The 18,319-nt window shown below is 44.1% G+C and overlaps 1 protein-coding gene across 4 annotated transcripts in view; it reads left to right on the forward strand.

The window, feature by feature from the left end:
• OSBPL1A (oxysterol binding protein like 1A) overlaps positions 1-18,319 on the forward strand; it is a 232,556-nt gene that overhangs the window by 9,575 nt on the left and 204,662 nt on the right. For 3 of the 4 annotated variants that reach the window (XM_033178095.1, XM_033178096.1, XM_033178097.1), the window contains exon 2: positions 11,212-11,334. In XM_033178095.1, coding sequence (XP_033033986.1) covers positions 11,214-11,334 — 121 coding nt within the window. In that variant the 5' untranslated portion in view covers positions 11,212-11,213. Of the gene's footprint in view, positions 1-11,211; positions 11,335-18,319 lie in introns of those variants that run through there. The other variant, XM_033178098.1, reaches the window with a different exon arrangement.

The following is an 18,319-nucleotide window of genomic DNA, read 5'->3' on the forward strand; positions in this document are numbered from 1 at the left end:
CAGTCTAGGGACAGCCAAAGAAATGACCACACTGATACCCACAGACTCACATATGGTGGCAGGTTGCCATGAGGGCTTATCAAGGGGCTCTAGGTGATATTGGAGATGGAGAGAGCAAGTCAGACCTCTCTCCAGAAATATGGATAGTAATTTATTTGTACACTTCTTTACAACATCTAAAAGTTCCCCTAGTGTAAGGCCTGGTTTTATTCATTAGTGTCATCAGAGTTTAGAACAATGCCTAGAATGTGGTAAGCCTTCAAGTCATTGGGTATTGATTCATTCCCTTGTGTGGTATTAGAATTAGGGAAGGCGGTGCAGGCCTGGTGGCGATAGGGAAACTGCAGCTTCCGGTGGCTGTCACGTTGGACACCTGATGGTGGGATAACTACCTGAATGTTCACCTAAGGGTTAAGGTTTCAGATACTCATGGACATTCTAGATATTCAAGTCTACATAGACAGCAGTGGACTTTCAGTCCACATTGAGTGGATGGTTCTTGGATGAGAAAAGAAATTGTGGGCTGGGTGCAGTGGCGCATGCCTGTAATCCCAGTGCTTTGGGAGGCCAAGATGGAGAATCACTTAAGGCCAGGAGTTTGAGATCAGCCAGGGCAACATAGCAAGTCCCCATCTCTTTAAAAAAAATTGTGATGAATGGCTTTATTCCTTGGTTTGAAACATTTTATTAGTAGTTTCTTTCTTTGTAGTGTAGCTGAAAGGAATATAAAGATCATTTTATTGTAATGATCTAATTAGTATGCTATCATTTTTAGGAGGTTTTCTCAGTTTTTAAATTCAGATATTTTTGGAGTTGTGCGATTTTGCCTCGCTGTTAGAGCCACCAGGAAAGTATTTTGCTGTAAAAAAAAATTTGGGGGCTGGGCATGGTGACTCACGCCTGTAATCCTAGCACTTTGGGAGACTGAGGCAGGCGGATTGCTTGAGCCCAGGATTGAAGACCAGCTTGGGTAACATGGCGAAACCCTGTCTCTAGAAAGGAATACAAAAATTAGCTGGGCATGGTGGTGTGTGCACCTGTAGTCCCAGCTACTTGGGAGACTGAGTTGAGAGGCTCACCTGAGCCTGGGAGGTGTGCCACTGCACTCCAGAAGTGCAGGAAATATCTATATATATTTCAAATATATATGGATATTTCAGAAATAAGTATATATATTTGAAATACATATAAATATATATTTATAAAATATATAATTTTATAGATATATAAATATTTCAAATATATGAATGTGTGTAATTTATTTCAAATATATATTTGAAATAAATATATATTTTAAATGAATATATTTATTTCAAATATACATATTTGAAATATATATAGAAACATATTTCAAAATATTTTGAAATATACGTATATTTCATATATATATATATTTTTGAAATAGGGTCTCACTCTGTCACCTAGGCTGGAGTACAGTGGTGCAATCATGGCTCACTGTAGCTTTGCCCTCCCTGGCTCAAGCAATCCTTCCACCTCAGCTTCCCGAGTAGCTGACTACAGGCAGGTGCCACCGCGCCTGGCTAGTTTTTGTATTTTTTGTGAAGATGGGGTCTTCATAGGTTGCCCAGGCTGGTCTCGGACTCCTGGGCTCATGTGATTCACCTGCCTTGGCCTCCCAAAGTGCTGGCATCATAGACGTGAGCCACTGTGCCCGGCCGATACTTCATTTTTATTAACTCATTTCCAAGAGGTGGTAAGAGAAGGTGCCAGCCTCCTCCCCACCCCTGCCATTCCTTTCTAAAATTATAAAAGATTATAAGGGGAAAGCAGTGAACATGCCTGTTAGCATTTTGGAATTTATCCTCTAAGTATTGCTTATTTGGTTAAGTCTGAAGTTTCATAGTCAGAAAATCTTTAGAGTGTGGTTGGGCTGCACAGCTAGACTAGTTTTGATGCACATAATGTCAATTGCTTTGAACATGTAGTGTCAAATTGCTTTGAATATGTAGTATCAATTGCTTTGGACGTGAGAGAATGTCCAAATTGCTTTAAGAATATGTTTTAGTCAAATGCCTGTCTTAAAACTGATACCTGTGAGCTTTAGGCACAAGGCAACATGAGTTGTTGATTTTTCCTTTTCTTGGTGAAATTTAACTGGCTCTGTTCCTTTCTCTTTCTTAAAAATAATAAAACAATCTGTATGACTGTATTGGCCCCATGACCCATTTTTTTCTCTCCTACCATCCTGTCTTATAGGAAGAGTCCTCTCTTCTCCTCAGGTACCTACAAATCTGTCCCTTTTCTTATTCTGGAAATTGGCAGTCATCAGAGAGAAGCCCTCCTCCCGCTCCCTGCCCCTGAACCATCCTCACCCGATCCTTGCCATGTTTCCTGCCCGCCAGCCCTGATGCAGTGCCTTCCTGGTCTTCAGGGCCATCCTTCCCTTGGGCTTCTCTTCTTCCTACTCAGGCTCCTCTAGGATCTCACTCCATCCCTCATTTCTCCTTTCTCCCGTATGCCAAAGTTTGCCTCTCTCCTGGCTCTTGCCCTACAATCTTTAAACATGCCCAGGTGTCTAATATCCTAAAAGTGAAGCTGTTACCTTCTCTTCAGAAGGAAGTTGCTTTAAAGGAGTCTGGTGCAGTCTCCTTTTTATCCCCCATTCACTCCTCTGTTTAGCAAAGCCTATGTTTTTGCCTGTCTCATTTCCACTGGAGATAACTCTTGGAGCTTGTCAGTGGCCTTCTTCTATTTGCCAAAGCAGTTGGTGTTTTCAGACCTTGTCTTTCTTGCCCTTTCTTTTGTACCCATCCCATTCCCTGAAACACATTCCTCCCTTGGTTTCAGTTGCTGCCACCCTTTTCTGTGCCCCCTCTCCACCCTTGGTCGTTTTTTGCCAGTTCCTCTTCCCTGGCCTCCTTCGCCTTCAATAAATGTTGTTTTTCTCCCAGTGAGGGTTCTCCTTTATTACTTTGATTGTAATGACCACTTATATGATGATAACTCCCACTATTTAAATTATTTTATTTATTTATTTTTAGAGACAGAATCTGCTTCTGTTACCCAGGTCGGAATAGAGTGGTGTAATTATATCTTACAGCAGCCTCCAACTCCTGGGCTCAGGCAGTCTTCCTGCGTCAGCCCCCTGAGTAGCTGGTACTACAGGTGCTATTTAAATTCTAACCTACAGGCCAGGTGCGTTTGGCTCACACCTGTAATCCCAGCACTTTGGGAGGCTGAGGCGGGCGGATCATGAGGTCAGGAGATAGAGACCGTTCTGGCTAACACAGTGAAACCCCATCTTTACTAAAAATACAAAAAAATTAGCGGGGCATGGTGGCGGGTACCTGTAGTCCCAGCTACTCGGGAGGCTGAGGCAGGAGAATGGCATGAACCCGGGAGGAGGAGCTTGCAGTGAGCTGAGATTGCACCACTGCACTCCAGCCTGGGCGACAGAGCGAGACTCCATCTCAAAAAAAAAAAAAAAAAAAATTCTAACCTACAACTGCTTTCTTGTACTTAAACTGTTATTAATTAGCTACCTTCTCTCTCTTTCCTTCTTTCCTTCTTTCTTTCCTTCTTTTCTTTCTCTCTCTCTCTCTCTTTCTTTCTTTCTTTCGACAGTTTCACTCTTGTCGCGTAGGCTGGGGTGCAATGGTGAAATGGCCTGTTCTTGGCTCGCTGCAAGCTCCGCCTCCCGGGTTCTGGCCATTCTCCGGCCTCAGCCTCCGGAGTAGCTGGGACTACAGGCGCCCGCCACCACGCCCAGCTAATTTTTTGTATTTTTAGTGGAGACGGATTTCATCGTGTTGGCCAGGCTGGTCTTGAACAACTGACCTCAGGTGATCCGCCCATCTCGGCCTCCCAAAGTGCTGGGATTACAGGCATGAGCCACCGCGCCCGGCCCTTTTGTTTGTTTGTTTATTGGTTTGTTTTTTTCTGAGACAGGATCTCACTCTGCCACCCAGGCTGGAGTGCAGTGGCACAATCTCAGCTCACTGCAACCTCCACCTCCCGGGTTCAGATGATTCTTGTGCCTCAGCCTCCCAAGTAGCTAGGACTACAGGCATGTGCCACCACCCCTGGCTAATTTTTGTATTTTTAGTAGAGAGGGGGTTTCACCGTGTTGACCAGGTTGGCCTCCAACTCCTGACCTCAACTGCTCTGCCCACCTTGGCCTCCCAAAGTGCTGGGATTACAGACGTGAGATACTGTGCCCAGCCTGCTAGTTTCTTATTGAACATCTTCATCTCTGTTTCCCACAGGAATCTCAAACTCACCACAACCAGATAGAGTCACATCTTCACTCACGTTGTTTATTTTCTATCCCATATCTTAATCTCCCTGTTATGTATCTAGTGTCCAAGGAACTTTGTTCACCCCTGTCATCTTGGTGAACTTATTCAAGTACCAGTTTACATTTTACTTTCTCTGTATCTAATCACTAATGTTGGCAGATAGCTAACCACTCCCCTTCTCCTCTGTGCAGCCACTGTTCCGTGTACATTGCTGTACTTGACACATGTTGTGATTGTTGTTTGCATGTTTGCCCTGTTCTGGAGGGCAGAGACCATATTATCCATCATGGTACCCCAGTGCCTATAACAGCCCCTATCATCAGTAGATACTCAAGAAACATTTGTTGAATCAATTTTAGTTTCAATCCCAGCATTTGTGAGTAACTACAGTGGTTTATATATGATAATGGACTGTTTAAGTAGATAATAGATTTATTTATTTATTCATTTTTTGAGACAGAATCTTGCTCTGTCACCAGGCTGGAGTGCAGAGGTGTGATCTCGGCTCACTGCAACCTCCTCCTCCAGGGTTCAAACAATTCTCTTGCCTCAGCCTCCCGAGTAGCTGGGACTACAGGCGGGGGTCACCATGCCCAGCTAAGTTTTGTATTTTGAGTAGAGACGGAGTTTCACCATGTTGGGCAGGATCGTCTTGATCTCTTGACCTTGTGATCCGCCTGCGTCAGCCTCCCAAAGCGCTGGGATTACAGGCATGAGCCAAGGCACCTGGTCCAATAGATTTATTTTTCTCCTTTTCATTTTTATTGTACAGAACTTTGAGAATTTTTAAATCTTTTTTTTCCTGTAAGCCCACTATAGTAAGAACCCAAGGAAAATGTTACAAAACACTTCTTGTATGTTTGGAAGATACTTCAAACATTTTTTGATTCATACTTTAAAGGCATGAAAAGAATATTAAACCTTTTGGTGTAATATGCCAGCAAGTCTAGACCATCACTCCTTGTTTAATGTACATGATTGAAAATATATTAAAACATCCTCTGTGATAAATGCCTTATTAATTAGACATGAAGCTTTTTTGGTTTTTATCTTTAATAACTTACATTTTCCGGTTATAAAATGGCTTTATATTGTAGGAAATTTGGAAAATACAACTAACCAAAGAAGATATTTAAAACCATTCATAATTTCACCACAAGGAGTAACCACCGTTGACGTCCTGATATCTTTTCCCTCTGTTTCTCTGCCAATATATAGCAAATATATAGAGAGCCTAATCTATATGGGTACCATCTGTCCTAACAATATATTGCAACTTCATGGTTTTATAAATTATTTAAACTTTTTTTCTTTTTCTTTTATTTACTTTTTTTTTTTTTTAAAACAGGGTCTCACTCTCACCCAGGCTAAAGTGCAGTGGCGTGATCTCAGCTCACTGCAGCCTTAACTTCGTGAGCTCAGGTGATCCTCCCACCTCAGCCTCTCAGGTTGTGGAAACTACAGGCGCACACCACCATGCCTGGCTTAATTTTTGTATTTTTGTAGAGATGGGGTTTTACCATGTTGCCCAGGCTGGTCTTGATCTCCTGGACTCCAGATCCGCCCACCATGGCCTCCCAAAGTGCTGAGCCATTGCCCCCAGCTTCTTCTATAATATATTTTTATCAAAAAATTTTTTTTTCTGAGACAGGATCTCTGTTACACAGCCTGGAGTGCAGTGGCACGATCTTGGCTCACTGCAGCCTCGACCTCTTGGGCTTAAGTGATCCTCCTACCTCAGCTTCCCCAGTGGCAGGGACTACAGGCTCACACCACCATGCCCAGCTAATTTTTTTTTTTTTTTTTGAGACGGAGTCTAGCTCTGTTGCCCAGGCTAGAGAGCAGTGGCACGATCTCAGCTCACTGCAAGCTCTGCCTCCTGGGTTCACGCCATTCTCCTGCCTCAGCCTCCTGAGTAGCTGGGACTACAGGCGCCCACCACCACGCCTGGCTAATTTTTTTTTTTTTTTCCAGTGGAGACGGGGTTTCACCATGTTAGCCAAGATGGTCTTGAACTCCTGACCTCATGATCTACCTGCCTGGGCCTCCCAAAGTGCCGGGATTACAGGCATGAGCCACCGCACCCGGTCTCATGCCTAGCTGATTTTTTGTATTTTTATAGACATAGGATCTCACCATGTTGCCAGGCTGGGTCTTCTGTAATATTTTTAATGGTTTCATAGTATTAGGTGAATGAACCTTTATTGATCTTTAATTTTTTGTTCTTTATTTCTTTCTTTTTTTGAGATGGAGTCTCCCTCTGTTGCCTAGTCTGGAGTGCAGTGGTGTGATCTCTGCTCACTGCAACCTCTGCCTCCCGGGTTCAAGCGATTTTCCTGCCTCAGCCTCATGAGTGGATGGTTTTACAGGCGCCCACCACCACGCCTGCCTAAGTTTTGTATTTTTAGTAGAGATGGAGTTTTTTTGCCACATTGGCCAGGCTGGTCTCGAACTTCTGACTTCAAGTGATCTGCCCTCCTCAGCCTCCCAAAGTGCTGGGATTACAAGAGTGAGCAACTGTGCCCGGTCCTGATTTTTTTTCTTTATAAATAATGCTACGGTGAATATAAGTGTTGCTAACATTTTAAAAATATTAGTTATTTTAACAGGTGAATGAATGCAGAGGGGATTAACATAAAAGCTGATTAGCAAACTGAAGAAAGGGCATTACAATCACTGTTAGATGAAGTCCCCCCAGAAATTTACTCTGAAAATAAGATTCTGAGTCATGACAGAGATTCTTTACTTGGCCGAACTTTAATCAGACTTCTGAACCTTCTGCTGGGTCCATCTGTGCACTTCCTTGTAAAATCCGGTTTTAGCAAGAACCCTCCACCCTTGATATCTGATCAGATTCCTCATCCTCCACCATCCCCCAGGCGGTGTCTGACCACCCTGGCTTGTCTTCAGCGACAACCCTGTTAGTTTGGTTTAGCCAGAATCCCCTCTGCCCCTGATGTTTCCTCTGAGTACTTTTCCACCCACTGACCCTGACCCTGCTCCTTGGCTATAATCCCACTTGTCCTTGCTGTATTCAGAGTTGAGCTTCAGCTGTCTTCCCCATGGCAAGACCGTCTTGTGGTGGTCCTTGTACCTACCATGGAGGTGCTGAATAAAGTCTTCCTTGTCATGCTTTAACGAGTAGCACTGAATAATTTTTTCTTTAAACAGCCTGAGCCTGGGTTTGGCTTCCTGCAGAGTTTATAAGAGCTTTTTCTTTTTGTTCTTTTTTCTTTTTCTTTTTTTTTGAGATGGAATTTTGCTCTTTTTGCCCAGGTTGGAATGAAGTGGCACAATCTCAGCTCACTGCAACCTCCGCCTCCTGGGTTCAAGTGATTCTCCTGCCTCAGCCGCCCAAGTAGTTGGGATTACAGGAATGTGCCACCACACCCGGCTAATTTTTTTGCATTTAGTAGAGACGGGGTTTCACCATGTTGGTCAGGCTGGTCTCAAACTCCTGACCTCAGGTGATTGACCCTTCGGCCTCCCAAAGTGTTAGGATTACAGGTGTGAGCCACCGCACCCGGCCTATAAGAACTCTTTCAAAGGGAAGCCACTGAGCGAGGCCTTGTGCGAGCCCTGGAAATAGGCCTTAGCCAGGCTGGTGGCTTAGTAGGGCTATAGTAGGGACCAGATGTGGGCTCCTGGATGGCAGGAATTCGTTGGGGATTAGGCTTTTCACTTTCTGCCTCTGAGCCCACAGGTATTTCTCAGGTGTGGGTGGAAGGAGAACACTCCTGAGGGAGTGGAATTAGGACCCTCAGCTGAACAGGCAGCAGAACATCCTTAGCGTAGGGGCCAGATAAACCAAGTACGGAGAAGAGCTAGGCCAGGCCCACAGCTAGATATCTGGGGTTTCCCCTCACCCTGGGGATTCCTTTGCTAATTTTCTGTTTCTAATGTCTTTGCTAATGTCTTCCTCTTCCTTGGTTTTTTAATTTTGGTGGCTACACCCCTGGTGGCTTCCTGAGTAGTGGTGCGTGGGAAATAAATTTACATACTGGTATATTTAAAAATGTCCTTATTGTACTCCTACTTTTGATTGGCTGGTTATAGAATTGGGGGTTGGAAATAATTTTCCTCCAGAACTTTTGGGCATTGCTCTGTTGTCTTTTGGATGCTTATGTTGTGATAGAGAAGTCAAAATCATTCTGATTCCTGCTCTTTTGTTTATTACCTGATATCTTTTGTTACCAAAGTTCTAAAATTTCATGATGATGTGCTTTCATAGGTTCTCTTTTGTCTGCGGATCAGAAATTTTCCAGAATTGTCGGGCTCTCATTAGGCCTTTCAGTGCTGTAAGACTTCCTTAAATTCTTTTTTTTTTTTTTTTTTTGAGATGGAGTCTTGCTCTGTTGCCCAGGCTGGAGTGCGATGGCATGATCTCAGCTCACTGCAACCTCTGCCTCCTGGGTTGAAGCGATCCTCCTGCCTCAGCCTCCTGATGTAGCTGGGACTACAGGCCTCCCCTACCACACCTGGCTAAATTTTTTTTTCTATTTTTAGTAGAGATGAGGTTTCACCATATTAGGCTGGTCTTAAACTCCTGGCCTCAAGTGATCCTACTGCCTTGGTCTGCCAAAGAAATTCTTTATTTTCTCTCTCTGTTTTCTTTTTTTAGAACTTCTGTTTCAGTGTTTGACCTCCCGGACCAATTCTCTTAACAGTCTTTTTTTTTTTTTTTGAGACCAAGTCTCACTCTGTCACCCAGGCTGGAGTGCAGTGGCATGATCTCAGCTTACTGCAACGTCCACCTCCCAGGTTCAAGTGATTCTCCAGCCTCAGCCTCCCGAGTAGCTGGGGTTACAGATGTGCACCACCAGACTCAGTTAATTTTTGTGTTTTTAGTAGAGTTGGAGTTTCACCATGTTGTCCAGGCTGGTTTTGAACCCCTGGGCTCAAATGGTCTGCCTGCCTCGGCCTCCCAAAGTGCTGGAATTACAGGCATGAGCCACTGTGCCTGGCCAACATTCATCTTTTATCTCCTATTTTCTTAACAGTTTTATTTTCTAGGAGATAGTCTTAACTTATTTTCTAACTCTTTTATTGAAGCTTAAATTTTTGCTGTTTTTATTTCAAAGTTCTTTTTCTCGAGCTTTTTTTTTTTGGATAGCATCTTGTTTTTGTTATAGAAGAGAATATCATTTATTATCTAAGGATATTAGTTATTATTTTTTAACCCTTTCTTTGCTACCTTGTTTTCTCTAGGTTGCTTTTCTTCTCTGTTTGGTTTTGGTCTTTGTCTTTCATGTTTAAGAGTGGGGAGCTAGAAAGTTGATTGAAAACTGAGATAGTGGGTGGGGCCTGTTGACTGCTGACTTCACTGTGAGGTTTTCTTGACTTGGCCACTTCCTGGGAGCTCCTGGTGTCTCTCTTGTACTTTAGGAAATATAACTAGCTAAGTCTCATAGAGGGTAAAGCCTGACTTGCCAGCATAAGAAATGCTGATTAGGGATTGAGGGCTGGGGTCCACCTGTTTACTCTGCTCTGTTTTGAAACCATGCCTTCAAAATCCATCCAGTCACCAGCCTATACAGCCCATCTCTTTTAACCTCACTGGAAGGTGTGTTTAACCAGTCCCCTGTTGATGACAAGGAGTGGTTTCTAACTTTTCCACTATTACAAAAACTATAATCTTTATGAACATGCTTTCAAATAAATCTTGTGTAAAATGACAGCAAACATGAGGGGAAAAATAAACATTTAAATAAAAAAATCTTGTGTAAATGTTTCTGCAGGATAGATTCCTAGAAATAGAGTTGCCCAAAGTAAATGGTATGTATGAATTTTGAAGTTTATTTGATATTGCCAAATTGCTGATCTCCGCCTGTAATGTATGAAAGGTTGTATGCATTTATATTCATTTTAGCACTCTCCAGGAGTGCTATTTCCTGCCCATGCCAGCATTGTTTCTTGTCTTTTTTTATTTTTGCTAATGCGATGGGCAAGAAAACTGTCACTTGTGTTTGAATGATTTCTATTTGCTTGATTATTAGTAAGAATGACATACTTCTGGGAATTGCTGTTTGTAACATTTTCTCATTTTGACATAAATGCTTGAAATTTGCTTGTAATTTTCTGTATTTGGTTTGGGGCTTGATAAGAAAATATGACAGAAAAAATAAATTTATTTTTATTTTTATTGAGATGGAGTCTCGCTCTGTCGCCCAGGCTGGAGTGCAGTGGCCGGATCTCAGCTCACTGCAAGCTCCGCCTCCCGGGTTCACGCCATTGTCCTGCCTCAGCCTCCCGGGTAGCTGGGACTACAGGCACCCGCCAGCTCACCGGCTAGTTTTTTGTATTATTTAGTAGAGACCGGGTTTCACCGTGTTAGCCAGGATGGTCTCAATCTCCTGACCTCGTGATCCGCTTGTCTCAGCCTCCCAAAGTGCTGGGATTACAGACTTGAGCCCCTGCGCCGGCCAATTTATTTGTTTACGTATAGCCACTTCAGGATGTTTATCTGTAAAGAGTTTCTATTCAGAATGATTTTTTGCACAGTTTTGAATGTGTTAGTTTACATGTTAGTCTTACACTATTCCTATATGAATGGTCATATTTTGACTTTATCTCTAATTTTGTTTTTTCCTTTTATGTTTAATTTTTAATGTAATAACCATTTGCATAATACTATGTATTTGACAGAATGCTTTCACATACATAATCTTATAACGAACAGTTTATGAGGCTGGTTGTATTTTGCAGATGAGGAAACTAAGGCCTTAAGAAGTTAAGAGACTTGCCAAAGTTTCTAGTATACTGCTTCAATAATAATAGGAAGGGCAAGGGGTCTCAGGCTCGAGTTCTCACCCTGCAATGGATTTATTCAGTTCTTGTGTCTGTCTTATCAGCTGCAAAATGATGATTATTTCCCCTTTCTATATTAGCAGGTAATATCTAAAAGCTAATTATGTTCTTAGATAATAGCAATGTTATTATTTTCTTAATCTAGAAATGAGCACAGAAGCGGAGCAACAGCTTCTCCATCACGCCAGAAATGGCAATGCTAAAGAAGTACGACAACTATTAGAGACCATGGTGAGGAATGAAGTGATTGCTGACATTAATTGCAAAGGTAAACTTTGAATGGATTTTGTAGCTTTCTCGTATGAGTCTGCACTACTCTTAGCATGTATTTAATGCTAACCTTTCTGATCTATCATGTAATTAATCTCTCTCATGCTAGGAAGAACCCCACAGATTGGAGGAAATGTCTCTCCTAGTCCCTTCTAAGTCAGAGAAAGTGAGGTCCATTCTTAAAATTGTTATGGATCCCAAATATTACAAGCCACAAGGGTGACCCTAGCCCACAGGATATATCCTATGATAATTTTTTTTCTTCTTGAAGACATTGCAGTTGACCCAGCAGGTTTGAGTGTTTACTGTGTGCCCTGGAGATAATGATGAAGAGGCAGACGGGATCCCTGCCCTCGTTGAGCTTAGTCTAGTAGATTAATAGATCAGACTAGTCTGCATTACAAAATATGCACTGGGATGTGGAAGTGCAGGTGTCATGGGAGAGGTGTGGAACTGGAACTGGAAGGATTAGCTTCCTGGAGGAAACCATTCTAAGGTGTAATGTGAAAGAGTAGGAGTTAACCAGGTGACAATAGAGAAGAAAAAATGGTTCAAGGAAGAAGAAACAACAGAGCAGCCAAGTCATAATGTGCCTTGGGTAGCAAAGGGGCCAGTACATCACAATCTTGCATCAAATGTGCAGAGAAATAAAACATGTTCTCTAAAATGGCTCTGGTATTGTAATAAACCCCTTCACGTTTTCGGAGGTGTAGGGAGAGTAAATGCTAGTCTTTGAGTACTTCTGTCTTTTTTGTTTGTCTGTTTGAGACAGGGTTTTGTTCTGTTGCCCAGGCTGGAGTGCAGCGGCTTGCTCACAGCTCATGGCAGCCTCAGACCTCTGGGCTCAAGCTTTTGTCCCACCTCAGCCTCCAGAGTAGTTGGGACTACAAGCACACGCCACCACGCCTGGCTAAGTTTTGTATTTTTTGTAGAGAGGGAATCTTGCTATGTTCTCCAGGCTGGTCTTGAACTCCTGGTCTCAAGCGATCCTCCCATCTCAGCCTCTCAAATTGTTGGGATTACAGGTGTGACCCACTGCATCTAGCCATACTTTTTTTAGTAGTCCTTTTGATAAAGTCTTGATCTCCCTTCCCCTGTATTTCCTCTAGCTTGGTGTTCGAGTGTAGAGGCGAGCCTTGCTGTGTGTTTGTGCGGTAGAGAGGGCGGGGTTTCCTCAAATCTATGACTCGGCTTTGGTGCCTGAGCCACCCTTGTCTTCCTGGTGCTCCTTAAGCATTGGAAGCTGACGTGAAACTCAGGTAAAAAGTCAAAGAATCAGGCCTCTCAGTGTGTCGTGTGGTATGGTAAGACTCCTTGGCTGTATCAGGAGACTCTCATGTGGCTCGTGTTACCCTCTGTCACATCTTCATCTGGCACCTGGCCTAGGCTTGCTGGTTCAATGCAGACACACTCCTGTTCCCCTCTTGGGAGAGTGGCATGTGGGAGCCAAGGCCATGGCAGAAACTAGAATAGCTCTGGTTACCCAAAATGTAGCCTTCCCTCAGGACACCTTACTGAGTCTACTTGGATGCAGCACCTGGCAGGGGAGTGCTAAGGTGGGCAACCTAGAGGGGGTCTCTTCTTGCATCCCGGAAGCAGCTTGCCTGTTCTCCATGTCTCCTCAGTGTATCCCACTTTCTGAGTGTAAGATCCAGAGCCACGTGTCTCAACTTTTGTCTTTTCTCCTTCCACAGTTCCTCAGTCCCAGAAAAGGCTGGCTTCAGATGGATATTTTATTCTTTTTGCTACTTCCTCCTCTTGTACCAGGGCAGCAAACCTCATGACCTCACCCTCAGTGGGGAAGAAATAGCATCTTTGCAATAGGGAAGAAACTGTGATCTGAGAATCTGGGTTGTCTAGAGACTGAGTTGGAAACAGGAATTTTAAAATGTCTTTGTTATGGAGAATGATCTGAGGAAAAAAAAATTAAAAAAATAAAAAATGTATAAAATTTCCCCCTATTCTTCAGCAAAGACTGGCTCTTTATCTTTACCTCAGGATTCTATTTTGAGTGCCAAAACATTTGATCATCCTCAGTGACCCTTTTCTATCTCCCCTTCCCACCTCCACCCGTGGTTGCCTCAGGCCAATTAGGAGAAAGTCGTCTACTTGGAAATGTAAAGCTGAGAAATATGTTAATTTTTTTTTCAATTTTCACCTCATTATACCTGTCAGTCAGACTTTATCTTAAGGGTAGTTTGAAGGGTTGATGCAGAAGGTGACATAGTCAGTTGATGTGCAGTTCTCAAAGGAGTGGGGAGGGGTGGGCAAGACCAGGCATGAATAGTGTTTCCATGTGGGGGGTTCCTTCCTGGCATTTCTTGGTTTTCTTTCCTTTCTTTCTTGTTTTTCCAAATCATGACAAATTGGGAAAATAGTATAAATTACTGTAATTCTCCTGCAAGAATTAAAGGTTAACAGTCAACACTGAGATGTTACTGTTCGGAAGGAATCCACTGATGTCAAGTTGAAAGTGAGGGAAAGAAGGGCTGATGTGAGTGGAAAGTGAAAGTTAGCTTTTTTAGGGTCTGGGAGAGGAGGATAAAATTAGTTTTGTTTGTAGCTGATGTTGTGTTACAAGTATGTGTTCCTGGTCCTGTCTGTGGCTAGTGTGAGTCATTCTTGCAAATAAAATAAATATTAATATGTATATGTGTCCGGGCACGGTGGCTCATGCCTGTAATCCCAGCACTTTGGGAGGCTGAGGTGGGCGGATCATGAGGTTAGGAGATCGAGACCATCCTGGCCAACATGATGAAACCCCGTCTCTAATAAAAATACAAAAATTAGCTGGGCATGGTGGCGGGCGCCTGTAGTCCGAGCTACTCGGGAGGCTGAGACAGGAGAATAGCTTGAACCCGGAAGACGGAGCTTACAGTGGGCCAAGATCGTGCCACTGCACTCTAGCCTGGCAACAGAGCAAGACTCTGTCTCAAAAAATTAAATTAAATTAAATTACTATGTATATACATAATATACTTTTTGTAAATTCTATGAGTGATGTTCCAAGAAATAATAAATTTTGGAAGCAAACTAAGTACTTATATTGGCAGTCTCAACACACAGTTCTGTGTAGTGCTGTCACTTTACTAGCTGGTCCTTTACTAGGTGGTGCAAATGTGAAGTTTTTTGAATATTCCCCAGTAATACCTGCTGGTGTTTTAGTGTTTTAATATTCTATATAGTGTACTGTTCTTTGTAAAATACTCCAAAGCTTAACATTTCTTATTCATTGAACACATCCTTTTAAATATCGATAAGTTGTGAAAGAGTATAAAACCTGTTTGAAGTATTTTAAAAGGAAATGCAGGATCTTGGAAATTTTTTCTTTTTTTGAGACATAGTCTTGCTCTGTTGCCCAGGTTGGAGTACAGTGGTGCAATCTTGGCTCACTACAACCTCCACCTGTTGGGTTCAAGCGATTCTTGTGCCTCAGCCTCTCAAGTAGCTGGGATTACAGGTGCCCACAACCACACCAGGCTAATTTTTGTATTTTTAGTAGAGACGGAGTTTCACCATGTTGGCCAGGCTGGTCTCCAACTCCTGACCTTAAGTGATCTGCCCGCTTTGGCCTCCCAAGGTGCTGGGATTACAGGTGTGAGCTGCTGCGCCTGGCTGGATCTTGGAAATTTTGATTTCTTGATCCACAGTCCTATTTGGAAATACTAGATGTGAAGTCACCAGGTCAGCAGCTGTCATAGGAAGTGAGAGGAGACAGTGTGGTTTGGATGGGGGCAGAAGCAGTGGTAATGGAGAAAACTAGATGTAATGAATATTTAGGAGTTGGAGTCAGTCAAGTTAATTGACTGTGGGGTGAAAAGGAGAAAGCAGGAAGGTGCTGCTGCTGTTGAGTGAGAAGTGAGGGGAATGAGGGGCCATCCATTGTGAACACACATGTTGGAGGGGCCTGGTGATTCCTATGAGTATGTGTATGGAGGACAACAGGTGAGTTCAACTTTGTGCTTTCTGGGCCTGAGGAACCCTTGCCCAGCCCTTGCCAATGGAGATGTCTAGTGGACACTTTGGAGATGGAAATAGGGATTTTGAAGTCAACAGCACAGAAACAATGGAAGCAGTGGGAGAGGGCCATGAAATACCTTTTTTTCTTTTTATCTTTCTTTCTCTCTCTCTTTCTCTCTTTCTTTCTTTCTTTTTTGCGACAGAGTCTTGCTCTGTCTCCCCTGCTGGAACGCAGTGGTGTAATCACGGTTTACTACAGCCTTGAACTCCCAGGCTCAAGTGATCTTCCCACCTCAGCCTCTGGAGTAGCTGGGATTACAGTGTGCACCACCACGCCTGGCTGATTTTTGTATTTTTTGTAGAATAGGGTGTCACTACATTGCCCAGGCTCGTCTTGAACTCCTGACTTCAAGCAATCTATCCGACTTGGCCTCCCAAAATGCTGGGATTCCAGGTGTGAGCCACCATGCCCAGCTGAAGTACCACTTCTGAAGTGACCAGTAATGGACTAGTCGGGGAAAATAAATTGTCCAAAGGATATGGAAAAGTAGTGCCAGAGAAATGAGAGGACCCACAGGGTACAGGGCTGTGGCAGCCAGGGAAGAATGTGGCCGTGCTGTCCAGTGATGCAGTGATGGCGGAAACCTGCCCCCGGGACCCATTTCTTGATAAAAACTGAGGACGGTGTTCATGACCTGGTGGGAGATGAGCTTCATCTGCAGTGGGTGGGGGTTGACAGGAAGGAATGTTGGGTAGAAAGAGCCAGTGAAGAGTAGAATGGGGAGAGTGCGGGACGCAGTCGCTGCCTGGGAGCATGGAGTAGGGAGGGTTTCATTTGTGTTTCCTCGTTAAATGGGAGAAATCAGAGCATTTACTCCTTCCCATGGCACCTAAAGGGGGAGAGGTTGAAGACAGGTGAAAAAGGAGGGCCTGAGAAACAGGAAGGGATGGGCTCCAGGATCCAGGAAGAACGGTTAGTCTTAGACCTCAGGAGGAAAGTTTAGCAGAGTGCCTGTAGATCCAGGGGGGATGGTTGATTTGGTGCTGGAAGCGCAGGGAATTCTATGAAAGCTTCTGTTTTCTCTGTGAAGCTGAAATACGTCATTTTCTAAGGTAGAGTTGTCTGGGTAAAAGGCTTGAGGAGAATAGTGAAGGACTGAATTACTTTTTGTTAGAACATATGAGAGATGCTTGGACAGGGCCTTACAGAAGGGCCTTCAGCTAGTGTGAGGTCCTGAGTTTATGGTGTGTAAATCCACAGGGCTCTGTTGTTTTTCTTCACTGTTGGTTAGCCACCTGGGTGTGATTATGGAGAAACTGGGCTCGTGTACTTAGCAGGCTTTGGAGGTTTTTTAGGCTGCTGTGACAGATATTATAGTGAAGCCAGGATTTTCAGAATATGATAAAGAAATGTTGAAGTGAGGGATTAACAGACACTGAATGTATTGAAGGAAGTGAAGATGGAGGGTATTTACATATACATGAATGTGATTAGGCCTGGCACAGTGGCTCACCCCTGTAATCCCAGCACTGTGGGAGGCTGAGGTTAGAGGATCACTTGAGCTCAGGAGTTTGAGACCAGCCTGGGCAACACAGCAAAACTCCATCCCTACAAAAGAATCCAAATATTAGCCAGGTGTGGTGGTGCATGCCTGTGGTGCCAGCTACTCGGGAGGCTGAGGTGGGAGAGTTGCTCGAGCCCAGGAGGTAAAGGCTTCAGTGAGTTGTGATTGTGCCACTGCACTATAGCCTGGGTGACAGAGGGACACCCTCTTTTGAAAAAAGAAAGTGATTAGAGCTGGGGGCTGGGTAAATTTAAAAGAAAGTGCGGGGGATAGCTGTGTGGACAGGCTGGGAAGTCGGGAGTGCTTGGGAAAGTGGCTTTCTGTGTTCTGAGTCCAGGGGTGTTGGTGGCACCCAGGCTGTGGCTCTGGCAGTGGGTCCCTGACCTTAAGCAGAGGCATGGTTTGTGAGAAATGAGGGAAGCTAAGAAACTGACAGACCAAGGTGCTGAGTAGGCAGTTGGCCCCCTGAGGATGGTGGCAGGATTTGGAGCAGACTGAAAGTCTATATTGCCCGAAGTTACTTGGTGAGGGTAGGGCCACTGGGAGGCTGGCAGATGGCAGCAGAGAAGGCCAAGAGCTTTGGCTTAATGACAGAAGCCTCCAAGGAGGAGCTGTGATGTGAATGGAGAAGTCATCAACCAAAAGCAGTAGTGGGTTTTTTGTTGTTTGAGACAGTGTCTCGCTTTGTTGTCCAGGCTGGAGTGCAGTGGCACAATCATGGATCATTGCAGCCTTGACCTCTCGGGCTCTGGTGATCCTCTACCTTAGCCTCTGGAGTAGCTGAGACTGCAGGTGTGCACCACCATGCCTGGCCAATTTTTTTATTCTCTGTAGAGATGGGGTTTCTCTATGTTACCCAGTCTGGTCTTGAACTCCTGGGTTCAAGCAGTCTGCCTTCCTTGGCCTCCTAAAATGCTGGCATTATAGGCATGAGCCACCATGCTCAGCCAGTAGTGGGAGTTTTGATGTGGAGGTTCACACAACTTCTGTTCAGTGAGGTACAGTGGGGACAGGAGACCCCACCTGAGGAATAAGTGGGGGTTCCTTATCAGGATGAGCTAGGTTTCACTAAACAGAAAGCAAAAGATAGGTTCACTCTTTCAGTGAAAGTGACTGAGGCTCTGGGATTTATTGACTGTATAATTAGGGGTTCCACAGAGCACACACTTGAGAGGAAACAGATGTAGGAGTTTGGGTAAATGGCAAACAATCCCAGGGACACTGTTGACAGCTGCAGTCCCTTGGAGGGTTGTTAGAGGCCTGTTGTGGGTGTGCAGAGGTTGGTGGCTGAGGTTTCTGTGGGTTCAGATCCTGGAATCCAGGAGCTGAGGGTAGTGTGTCATGTAAGTGAGGTACTGCAACCCACAGTAGCTGTGAAACCATCGCTCCTTCCCTGCGGTGGCCCCTGGAATAACATGTTCTTGGGCTGTAACAGCCCCAACACGGCAGGTGATTTTC

Source organism: Trachypithecus francoisi, unplaced genomic scaffold (genome assembly GCF_009764315.1).
Source record: "Trachypithecus francoisi isolate TF-2019V2 unplaced genomic scaffold, Tfra_2.0 Lachesis_group19, whole genome shotgun sequence".
Lineage (NCBI taxonomy): Eukaryota > Metazoa > Chordata > Mammalia > Primates > Cercopithecidae > Trachypithecus > Trachypithecus francoisi.